Source organism: Centrocercus urophasianus, unplaced genomic scaffold, assembly GCF_019232065.1.
Source record: "Centrocercus urophasianus isolate 14NV4802_14NV808 unplaced genomic scaffold, USGS_Curo_1.0 seq_14, whole genome shotgun sequence".
NCBI lineage: Eukaryota > Metazoa > Chordata > Aves > Galliformes > Phasianidae > Centrocercus > Centrocercus urophasianus.
The window spans coordinates 7,471,882-7,483,707 of record NW_024884586.1 but is presented as its reverse complement, the minus strand read 5'-3'; the positions used below and the strand labels follow the sequence as shown (position 1 = coordinate 7,483,707).

Genomic DNA, 11,826 nt, shown 5'->3' with positions numbered 1-11,826 from the left:
GAAAGACAGCGTTGACGTCACCCGCAGCCAATCAGCGCGGGAGGCGCAGAGCAGGGTGACGTCACCCCGCGGGCGCGGAGCGGCGCGGAGCCGCGGCTCGGGCAGAGGGCGCTGCTGCCCGCGGGGCTCTGCGAGTCACATGACCCACCTGGCCCACCTGGCGCGCCCCGCTGCGCGGTTCTGTCCTTGCGGCGGCTCCGGCTTTAGCGGCCGATTAGGGCTTAGGAGCTTTAGGCTTTTGTTGGCGCTTATGAAATCGAGGCAGTCGACCTCTCCGCCGCCCGTGCGGATGCCGAGTGTTCGGAATTAGCTCTCTTCTCTGCGGGCGCGCGGGGTCTCGGAGATCACCGAGGCTGGTTTGTTAGCCCTGAGCCTCGGTTCTCCTGCTGCAAGAATCAGTGCGAAGCGGATGGGTGCGGAAACCCCTGCACACCGGGGTCGCTCCGCCGTGCTAGAAGGGAAGGTGTTTCGGCAGCTTCTCTCCAAACCCGGCTCTGGCACACCGCCGTCCCGGCCCGGGGTCAGATCCGACCCGCAAAGCATCTCCACGGCGGCAAACGGGAGGAGAGGAGGGGAGGTGGACAGAAAGGCTCGGTGTCCCGTACGGCCCCAGAGGCCCGGCAGCACCCGATGTTAGCGGGGGAGGCGATGGGGGAAGGCCGGTATGGTGCCGCGGTGGCAGAACAAAGCAGCGCCGCGCTGCCGGGCACCAGATGTGCGGCCGTTGTCATTGCAGGGACCGGGTCCCCCCCACTGTGTGCCGAGCAGCGATGCTGTGGCCGCTTGCTCCTTGCTGGAGGGAGGGGCTCTGCTTTGGATAAAAATCTCTTGAGGGACAATTTGCCCATTTGCCTCATTCTGGTTTGGATGGTTGTTTTTTTTTTCTTTTTTTCCCCCTCTTTTTCTCATATTCCAGCACACCTGAAGATTGGTTGCATCCTAGCAATGTGTTTTGAATGCAAAGTATGCTTGCACACATCGTAATTTTTGCTCAAACGTTTTCCAAGACCCGTAATTGCCATCTCAAACCAAGCACAAAACTCAAACTAAGCAGATTTCTGCCAAAGCAATGAGTCCAACAAGAGGCTTTTCCCCTGACCCACTGCTGTTCTAAACGCCCAAAGAACTGCTTTCAGCATCAACCAGTGCTCGGCTGCTGGAGGCAGACAGCGCTGTGGGGAGTGTGAGGCTGGAGATATGCACAGTGCCATTTATCGGCTGTGTGCTGCAGCCATAGCTCTGCAGCTCTGCCTGAGGAATAAAGGGGAAAAAGCAGCAAAACGCATGCTGAATAAAATCCCTCTGCATGGAGCATGAGTCAAAGTCAGGGGATGGGAGGAGCAGGACCTTTGTACTGGGCACGGAGCGATCATGCTGCAGGATGCTGGAGGCTCTGTGAGGACAGCTCTGCACGGGGCTGAGGGCTCTCAGCACTGGACTCTTTCTTCCTACCCTGTGCAGAGTTTTGTTCAGCTGTTCATCAGTTGCTAGGGTTTTTTTGTTTTGTTTTCTATGCTGCAGAAATCGGTTTCAGTGATGAGAGCATCTGCTGCCATCTGTGCCTCCCACCCTTCCTGCATGGTGAGCTGGGCACTGTGGGGCCCGCTGTGCAGCATCCATCCTGCCTGGAGCAGCAGGCAGACCCACCAGCACCCCGCTGCTCCCCTGCATCTGCAGGACTCCAGCTGCACCCTAACCCTGAACCGAGACCTGATGGCACTGAGCAAAGGGGCAGCTCCAGCTCACAAAGCCCAGTGGAGCAGCACTGGAGGGAACACACAGGGATTTTGGGTGTCAGGGCTCCAGCACTGCCTCGGGCAAAATAGGGGCTGCTCGCTCACCCTGTGGGAAGCTGAGAATGCTGGAGCCGGGCTGAACGTCATTACCCAAACTGGGTGCCAGCTTTGCTCTCCCTTCTGCCCTATTTCTTGCAGTCAACTCATTGACGTAGAAGAGCCACAGGGTCACGGTTGCTGCTGGGAGGAAATCCAAACCAGTTCAACCCAGCTGGGATTTGCCTGCAAACTGGCTTGGCAGCCTCTATGCGGAGGTGGCAGCGCTGAGCCTCGGGCTTGCGTAAGTGTGTGGCATATGCTTACACACGAGGGCACCCTTCTCCCTGTGAGGTCCCATAGAGAGACTTCAGGAGACTGCCCAGAGCCACCTCTTGGTCTCCTGATGTGCTGCTGGGGAATGCAGTGAAATCATCACGTGACGATGTAACCATCCTTCCTTCCTGAATTCAAAAGGCTTCTCAGGCATCTGACGGTTCCTCTCTCCCACCCCTCTGTTCAGTTGTTGCTTTTGCTGCTGAATGCAACAGAGGCTGCATCTTCACAGCCAAGAAAAGGTGTGAGCTGGAGTGAGCCCAGCAGAGCTGCGAGTGGCAGAAGTGAAAAGGCAGAGCAGCAGCACCAAATCTTTCCTTCTGCCGTGCTGATGGCAGCCTTGGCAAGCTCTCCCTCTCCAGAATGTTCCCACACCACTGAAAAAAGAAATCACAGTGATATTTGGCTGCTGCTTTTCATTCCCGTGTTCCCTCTGAGCTGAAACAAAGAAGGGGTGATCAATCCCTCTGCAGGTTTTGGTGCACCTCGGCCCTGCTGCAGCGTTTACACGGAGATGCCTCACCAAACGTGGGTGTTCTTGGCAGCAAATAATAAGCACAGTGGTGCTAATAATAGCCCAGCCTGGCAGGTGATGCATGAAAAATGCTGCAGCGTCAGTGCAATATTCCCCTGGTTCATTACAGCAGCAACCGCCCTCCCTTGACTGGGGCAGCCCATGGAGGAAGAGAAGGTGGCACTCATTTGTCACACTTGTTAGAGGCAGGAGGGATGGCTCTGGGTTGCATTCAGCTTTGTTTCAGCTCTGCCTTTATCTGAGCAACCTTGCTCCTGCATGCCAAGCCGGGGCTCTCCACATAGAAAACCACCTGTGAGGTGATCACCAGGGCAAAGCTCAAGGACTCTGCCCTTCTCCTTGTTGGACTTTAAAAGGTCAAGACAAAGGCCCATCACTTTGCCCATAGATGAACTGCAGAGGAGCTCCGGGCAGCACTGGTGTCCCTGAGGGCACTGTCCTGCTGCTGACATGCTTCATCACCTCGTCCCACATTTCTCCTTTGGAGTGTATGCCTCCTCCTGGTGCAACAAGGCTGGAAAAGTCTCAGTGAAGGGAAGAGAAACAGAGCAGGCATTGCCGTTTGCTGAGGAGCTCATTTTACACTTGAAGATGAGACAGCTGCAGCATATGCAATTAGAAAAGAGGTCAGGGAGCTGTATTTTATCCCAGGCCTGACCATTTATTCATGCTATGACCTGGGGCTGATGGCACAGAGCTGACGTTTCGTGCAGCCTGGAGAGCCAAAGGTTCAGTCTACAGCTCTTCATTCTTGTACCACCGGTGGGGGGAGCCTGCCTCCCGGCTGCCTTGGCTCTGCCCGACGCCGATTGAGCATTGCAGGGGTCAGCGCAGTCCTGGCTCTCCAACCTGGCACACGTCCTCCTGCATCCCTCATCCCTGCCTGACACTCCCTTAAGCAGCCGCCGGGGACACAGGCATTGTCTCTTGCCAGTGAGCTGCGATTCTCTGCTTCTTTGCCCTATCTCTTCAGCCATCCCCGGAGACTGGCATATCCCAAAGGCTCAGGGATATGTAGCTTCCCCTCAGCTCTCTCATCTTAAAAACTCAAGAAATACAATGTGTTTTTTTAAGCAGCACATCGAATGCGGATGATTCATCCTGTCCCTTCCCTAGCATGCAGCGTTGTCCATCCTTTCTGTCTTTGTGCAAAAAGAGGGGAGACCAACCAGAGCAACAGGGGTGTTCAAGAACAGTGGAGATGTGGCACTGAGGGACATGGCCAGTGGGCATGGTGGGGATGGGTTGTGAGTGGACCTTGGTGATCTCAGAGGTCTTTTCCATCCTTTAATGATTCGATGATGCTACGATAATTGACCCAGCAGCAGCAGATATCAGAGGTATCTTTATTGACCGTGTTACGGAAATACAGTAGCACTTGGTTCACAGAGCACATGGAGTTCTCCGGAGATGCCTTTGTCCTCAACACTGCTGGGTGATCCCAAGGAGAAATTTGCCCCTTAATGCGCTGGGGTTGACCTGGAGGCATTGGGGCTCTCTGACACCAACAGCCTAACACTCAGCCCTCCGGGATGGTTATCTCAACACATGAATTAAATTCAGTAGAACTGCATCACGGAAGGAAAACAACAGAACGCTGTGGGGCAGTGGGCAGTTTGAAAGCATCTGATATGCTCTGAGCCTTGGCCATCCCACTGACCTTGGGCATGCTGCCTTCCTCCCAGCCCTGTCTTGTAGCCCAAAGGCCTCTATGGCCATGCATCTGGCCACACATTTAGCTCTCAGCTTTGCACACTCACATTACACAGCTCCATTTGCCATGAAGTAAGATCTTCTTGGTCTCTTTTCCTTCCTATACAATTGCAAAAGTGAAACCCTTTCCTACAGCAGTCCACATACTGTTTACGAGCAGGAAGAGTACGCTTGCCCGGGCTGATAAACTCATTTATTTTTTATTTTTGTATTTACTTTTTTGATTTTTTTTTTTTAATTATTCTTATTATTCTTTTTTATTTTTATTTTTTATTTTTTACTTTTTTTTTGCCATCACGATGGGGTTGTTTTACTCTCGTGTCCTTGCTACAGGAAACAACTGCAGACACTTCTGGCATAGAGGCATCTTGGCGGCAGCGCTGCTGTTGGCCTCCTGCTAGTAATCAGTGAGGGGGTACCGCAGGAAGATGAAGATGAGGATGATACAGAAGGTGGCAAGGGCTGAGCTGGTGATGTTAAAAAGCCGGGCTGTCTTGGCATCTTCCACTGCACCATTTAAGTCATTGAGGAGTTTCTTATCCCGGACCTGAGGCAGAAAAACAAAATTAACTGGGAGATGTGCTGTGATACTATGTAATAAAATGATGTAATAAAAGTAATAATGCATCTCCAGGAGATCTGGGTGCTGATGGACTCTCCCGTCATGCCATGACATCCTGGCAGCTCTGGGGTTTGCACCAGCTGGAGCAAGGTACCATAGCAAGGTACCTAGAGCGAGGTACCATAGCAAGGTACATAGAGCAAGGTACCACTTCCCAGCTTGGAATAGGTTGCCCAAGAGGTGCAATGCCCCATCCTTAGAATCATTCAAGGTCAGCCTGGACAGGGCTCTGAGCTCCTGACTGAGTTGTAGGTTTCCCCGTTCACTGCAGGGGAGTTGGACCAGATGGCTTTTAAGGGTCCCTTCCAACTCAAACCATTCTATGAACCTTACAGCACGGGTGCTGTCCTTGTTATCCTACAGGCTAGGACAACCATGGACTTCCCACGTCCATGTCACCTGCTCGTCCCCACCTCCTCCAGGCTGCCAGGAGTAGCGATGACATGAGCAGGCAGCAGGTGGCACTGCCAGGCAGCGGATGGCACCTCTAGATGATAGACGGCCTCGCCAAGCCCTGGATGGCATCGCCAGACAACAGGTGGCATCACCAGGCAGGGATGGCGATGCTCACCCCTGGAATGTGCTCCATTCCTTTCCAGCACGGCCACATCCCCGTCGCCAGACCTCTCGCATATGGCACTCAGCACCCGGAGCACAGAGGACGTGGCACCGGAGAATTTTGCCCAATTTCCCACATCGTGTTGGCAGCACCCTTGGGATGGTTGCAGCGTGTGCGGTGCTGCTCGCTCAGTGCCAGAGGGCTCTGGAGCTGCGCTCCCGGTCACCCCCCGTGCTTGCTATCACGAGCAAGGTGCTGCTGGCTGAACGCTAGGTGTCGGTGGCAGGCTGTGAAATCCTGCAGCAGCCTCAGAGTCCTCCTAGAAACATAAAAAACCTCTTATCGACTAGGAGCTTTCTGCAAACATCCTGTGCCGCATTCAGCCCACGTCTCAGCCACTTTTTTTTCCTCTCTTCCTCCTGCAGTGCTCTCCTGAAAGCTTGATGCCACTTGCCCAGCACAGGGACAGGCTGCTGGACCCCTCTGTCCTTCTGGGCCATGCAGCTTCACACCAATGTGCTGCCTTTCCTGCAGGGCTCTGAGCACAGCCAGCAGCAGTGGGGCCAGCCGAGTGCACAAGGACCTGTACAGCAGTCAGGCATTGGCAGAAGCCTTTTCTCTATGTCTTGGCACTGAGTGGATGCCAGGGGAGTCCCAGTTCAATACCGTGCTGTGGCCATCACACACTATGCTTGACTTGGTAGCCTGCCTGGATGGGATGTGACCTCAGGGAAGGTGGCAATCCTGCTGCCCTTTGTGGCAGCTCTGTGCCCAGGATGGGTCACCTCAGGAATTGTTCTGCGGGTTTTGCATCCTCCCAAAAGTCTGGAAAGATGCGAAGCTCCAGTTTGCTGGAGTGGGCACCTTGAAGTGAAGGGCAGCCCCAAGGCATCCTCCTCTTCATACAGTCACAGAATCATTCAGGTTGGAAAAGACCACCAAGTCCAACCCTCAACCCATCCCCACCATGCCCACTGAGCCACATCCCTCAGTGCTACATCCACACAGCTCTTGAACACCTCCAGGAATGGTGACTTCATCATGGTGAGGATCCTGACCCATGCAGACCAGTGGGGCTGGTGCTCTGGGCTCTGCACTCTTCTGCTTGCTGTGCCCCTGTGGGAGCTGGTATTCCTGCCCTGAGATCTCCCCGCCTCCTCACCTTCTGCTCCTCCCTTCCCTGGAACTCTCTCCTAGCTTGCTCCTAGCACTCCCACCTTTCATTCTTTCCCATGCTACACACCATCTCTCAACATCTTACCTTCTCCCTGGCCCCTCCATCTCCCTTTCCCTTCCCTTCATGGCAATGCCCCTGATTTAACCTTGCTTTAGGCTCCTTCCCCCTCCTGGTGGGCCCCTGGTTTCTTCTTTTCCCATCCACCTGCTCCTGCAGACCCTACAGGAAGTGGTGCTCTCCCCATGTCCTCTATCACCTGCAGCCCACATCTTTTCTCTTGCCCTTAGCTTTGCCCCCAGCCTCCTTGGTTGCACGCACCTCTCATTCTCACCAAGCCCTTCGGCGTAGTCCTTTCCTCTCCTCCCTTATTATTTTCCCACACACCTTATGACTTCAGCTGTCATCCTTATGCAAATATCCCATATTGGCCACTATCATTTACATTGCCTGTGAGTTCCAGGTGAATGACGGAGTCCCTATGGCACACAAGCATAATGAAAAGGTGTTTCCTGCTCCAGACTGCTTGCGGTCTGAGCCTGGAAGCTGTCTCCTTCCTTCCCAAAGTGAGGACAGGTCCCCAGGTCCATATACACACCCTGACCCCGGATCAGGTGCTGTCTCAGTCCCAGACACTTTTCTTATCATCTTCACTTTGATCCTCCCCACCTTGCCTGAAGTTATCCTGGGATCCTGGCCCTTCTTCCCATGGAGATAGCTGATAGGTGAGGGTGGTTATCCCACATCTGCTGACTGGGGAGTTTCCCCAAAGCACTTCGAGGGCTGTGCTGGAGATCCACCCCATTCAAGGCGACTCCCTTCCCCTCCTTCAGCCCCATCACACATTCACCTCCCTCCATTCCTCTTCCACCAATGCTACATGCTGTCTCCTCGTTCCATCCCCACCCTTCCCATTCCTTTCCCACTTCCCATCTCAGCTTTCAGGCGCAGCTCTCACTCAGGAGCAGGCGCTTGCGGGTGGGTACCAGTGCTGTGTCAGCTTTCCCAAGGAGACAAATGGTTTGCTGATAACGACTCTAATGAGGCCATGCTGAAGGCAGCCTGCGCTCAGTATTCAGCCTGCAGCTGGTGGAGGCACGCTTTGGGAAGAGGCTGGTTTGGCTGTAAACCCATTTCCCACACAGCGCTCTGCTTCCCTGCGCGTAAGGAGCTTTTTGCTCTGGAGCGAATCCTGTGGTTTATTTGCTCCGCAGATCAGCTGGGAGCAAATCCAGCCATCGTATCACCATGTGCCTCACGCCTTGCTGGCAGCAAAGCTCTGAGAGCAGCCACACGGGTTGCCGGATGGGTTCCAAATGCCACTGGAGAGCCTTGCTGCCTTGATGTCAGTGCAGTCCAAGCACAGCTCCTGCAGTGGAGCTTATCCCAGCTCCTGCCTCGTTGCCTAATTGGTGCTCAGAGAGCTGTTGGTTTCCCCTGGTGCTCTCTAGAGATAGAGCTCCAGAGCAGGAGCTCCTGACACCGTGCTCCAATGCTGCTGGGAGTTAGGAAGAGGGGCAGCCCGTGGAGCCACAATGCGGGAGAGCTGCAGCAGTGCCTTCTGATCAAAGGGAAGGAACCCAGAGTGCTGGAGTGGCCCTAAGCCTGCAGGGAGCTGACCAAAGGGCTTCATCTCCCTTGGTGCTGCCATTCATCTCCTCTGCCCCAGTCCAGTGCACACAGCTCTGAGTTGGCACAACACTCCTGCTCCACCGCACTGACCTTGAGGTGCAGAAACAGCCCTGAGGGATATAATCTGAGAGCCACGGCTGCCAAGCACCTGTCTCACTATAGGGGAAGCAGAGAGGTGTGCAGCGTGGTATCACCCAGAGCTCCTTATGGGTCACATGGAGAGCCTGGCTGGGATAGCATTGCATTTGTTCTACCCGACTTCATACATCTCTTTGTGTAAGAGCTTAAATACCTTGGTGAGCTGCTTTGGCATCTTTTTGAAGGACCACAGGCAGGTCCCAGGTAGCAGCACAGGCACCCAGAGGCCCCACACCAGCTCAGTACTGAGTTGTGCACCCACTGTCAGAGCATGCTGAAGCTGCTGGAAGTGCTACCATATGCTGGGGTGCCTGCAGAGACACCTGTGGGCTCAGGGCACAAAGTGTCCCAATGCTCCTCTCAGCCTAGACCTAATGCTGCCACTGTTGCAGTGACCCTGTTCTGTCCCTCTTTCTGTCTCAGCACCCAGCCCAGTCTTGGGCAGCACCCACCAGCCTATCTGCCCCATGCTGATTTGTTTCCAAGGGCTGTGTGTTCCCTCAGACAAGGAGCCACGGCTATCACAGACCTCCAGGGAATCTCTCCTACCCCCTGGTTCACAGGATGGCTCAGGCAGGTCCCGACCCCACTGCTGCCTGCAGCACAGGGACCACAGGGAGACCTGGTGTAGCTATGTGGTGCCCTGAAGATGAAAAACCTTAACTCTCTATTCTTCCTGCACAGGGACAACCCCAAGCTCAGAGAAGGGAAACTGAGGCAGGGGACTGGTGCAGGCTGAGCCCAGGGCTGCCCAGCACTCCCTGCCCAGTGCTGCCTGGTGTTCATTGATCTGTTTCTATGACGAAGCTGGGCTGCATGCTGGCCTCCTGCTAAATGCTGCTGCCAATGCACATCAGCCGGCTGCCTGTCCCCAGAGCGTGACCCACACAGGGCTGCCCCACAGCCGTGGGCTCTCTGTGGGTGTGTATGGATCATCTCTAGGAAGGGAAGGGCAGCCCAGGGCCCTTTCCTGTGGCAGCTCCTGAGATGCTCCTGGGTGCTCCAGTGCTGAATCTCACATCCCAGCTGGGCTGCTCCCCTCACAGCTTTCATCTTTTGGGGATTTTAGTGGGAGATAAGACAAGAAGCAAAGAGGCAGCATTACCCTGTGCTGGCAACCTCTCCTACTACGACTTGACCAACAGTGCTTCCTGATGGCACCTACGGCTCCTGCCCCACAGTGCAGTGCTGCTGCATCTCATCCTACCAGGTCCCTGCCTGCCCCAAAGAAGTGATCGAGTGCCAGAGTGCAGGATGCCCATGCGGTATGTGCCATTGGGAAGGCGCATTTGGTCCAATTGCCCTTTCTCCACCAAACAACGCCTTCAGCTTCAAACCACGTCGCTACCTCCCTGTCTCCATCCCCATCCCCACAGCTGGTGGTGCAACCTCCTGCTTCGATGGCACGGATGTGAGTTACCCCCAGCCCCAACGCGCTCCCCCTGGCGCTCAGCACTCACTTTCAGAGAATAGGCCAAAGCGATGAAGCCGAGGCAGCAGAAGTTGAGGTATACGAAGTTGAAGATGGACCAGAGATAGTAGTCATTCACCTCACTGGTGTCGGGGTAGATCTCGATGACGGTGGTGGGGTTGGTCATGGTCTTCTTCTCCACCGAGTGCTTGCACGGGCCCGCCGGCCGCAGGCTGTCCCCTTTGCAGCCCTTGCTCTCCATCAGCTGAGCGGCAGAGGAGGGCGAGAGGACGGGCGAGGAGTGCCGGAGGGCCGGGGGCTTGGCGATGCATGCGAAGCAGCCCTGCTGGGGGCCCGGCGGGGGTCGGGGGGCCCAGGCCGCCCCGTCGAAAGGGCACGGGGGGCCCAAGGGAGGGTCCTGCGTCCTCTCCGTGGTGGCGGCGGCGGCGGCGTCACCGCGCTCTGCCCTGGCGAAGTGAGAAATGGGGATGGAGGGGGGGGAGATAAGAAAGGGGGGGAAAAAGAAAGGGGAGAGGTGGGGGGGATGCAGGAGAGAGACTGAGGGAGCGGGAGGCGGAGGAGAGAGCGGGGAGAGGAGCGGGGGAGAGGGCAGCGGAGGGAAGGAGGGGGGGATCGGAGGAAGGGGAGGGCAGCGCAGGGGGGCACGGGGCCGCATCTCGGGTGGGGATAGCGGGGCGAGGGGGGGGATCACGGGGCGACGCGAGGAGAAAGCAACACATCAAAGCGCAAAAAGCACTTGGCAAGAGCGGGGCGGGGTGGAGGGGGAGCGCTGCGGGGAGAGTTGCCAGACCGCCGCGCTGCCCCCGCCCGCAGTCCTCCGTCCGTCCGTCCCTCCGGCTGTCCCTCTGGCTGTCGGTCTGTCCGGGCCTTGTTCCGTCCGTCCCATCCCGGGATGGGGAGCGCGGGGGCCGCGGTCGGGCTGTGCCGAGCAGTGCGGGAGGCGGCTCAGTGCGGCACAGCGCCGCGTCCTCTCAGCTCCCCCCCTCTCGCTCCCGGCGTGGTTTTGTTATCATTGCTGTCATTATCGTTATTATTGTTATTATTTCGCCGAGCCCTCCCCTCTGCGGGATTCCTGCCGGGGCTGCATTCCCCCATCCCTTCCACCTGCCAGCAGCTCCCCCTTCCCTTTTGGTGAATATCGTGGCCGGAGAGGAGGAGGAAGAGGAGGAGGAGGAGGAAGGGGATGAGGACAGGGGATATGGAAGGGGGTGGGAAGAGGCTGCCTCCCCCTCCCTCGCCCCGCTCCGTAGCCGTGCCATTAGGAAAGCGGTGCACCTCTCGCTGCCCGTCCGTCCGTCCATCCGTCTCCTCGGAAGGCATCGGGAGGAGCGGCGGGGACACTACAGGGAGGGCTGCGGGAGCCGCAGCATATCCGGCTCAGCACTGCCTCTTCCTCGCCGCTGGAGCTGGGGATTGGGGGGGGCAGCGTCGGTGGGGGGGGGGGGGGACCTCGGGGGGGGGCAGCACCCCAAGTGTGTTTCTTGAGGGAGGGCTCGGCCCCACTGCTCGTGCCTCCTGGAATGAGGAGCAGCCCGGCAGGAGCAGCCAGCTGGTTCCCCCAGCCCCAGCATCACCCACAGGGACCATGGTACTTTATTCCCACGGATGTGGCAGGAAATCATGGGGTGAGGTGGGGCAAACAGTGCCATTTGTGCCCTTGGGTGGATGGAAAAGTGATAGTGGCAGTAGCAGAGCTCATGGTATGGGTACAAGGTGTGTGGCTGCTCTAGAGTAGGCAGTAGGGATGCCACAAAGGACAGATGAGGCCAGGAGGACCTGGCCATGGTCACTGGCACAGGATTACAAAAAGGACCTCCAAGTGCCACAAGGGCTGTGTGGGAACCCAAATCTGAGTGCTGCGGTGGCAGAGAGCAGCAGGGACAGGCAGGTCACTCAGGAGGACGCACCATGTC

General features: G+C 56.6%; 1 protein-coding gene across 2 annotated transcripts; it reads right to left on the bottom strand.

Annotated features, from left to right (window-relative positions):
- Positions 1–4,669: 4,669 nt before the first annotated feature.
- IFITM10 (interferon induced transmembrane protein 10) lies at positions 4,670–11,214 on the bottom strand. 2 transcript variants are annotated; one of them, XM_042814635.1, is made up of 3 exons: positions 11,189–11,214; positions 9,942–10,359; positions 4,670–4,903 (listed from the first exon to the last, which is right to left on the bottom strand). In XM_042814635.1, the coding sequence occupies exons 1-3, from the start codon at positions 11,212–11,214 to the stop codon at positions 4,754–4,756; spliced, it is 594 nt and encodes a 197-aa protein (XP_042670569.1). In that variant the 3' UTR covers positions 4,670–4,753. The 2 variants fall into 2 exon arrangements, with proteins under 2 accessions (XP_042670569.1, XP_042670568.1); XM_042814634.1 differs by lacking the exon at positions 11,189–11,214 and having other exon boundaries at positions 9,942–10,568.
- Positions 11,215–11,826: the final 612 nt, after the last annotated feature.

What these genes read in the sequence shown, in the direction of transcription:
- IFITM10 (XM_042814634.1), bottom strand. Translation starts at nt 10,568, where the DNA reads ATGCGGCCCCGTGCCCCCCTGCGCTGCCCTCCCCTTCCTCCGATCCCC. An exon ending in CTTTGGCCTATTCTCTGAAA is followed by an intron (nt 4,904 to 9,941) that starts GTGAGTGCTGAG and finishes TTTCTGCCTCAG; the next exon opens with GTCCGGGATAAGAAACTCCT.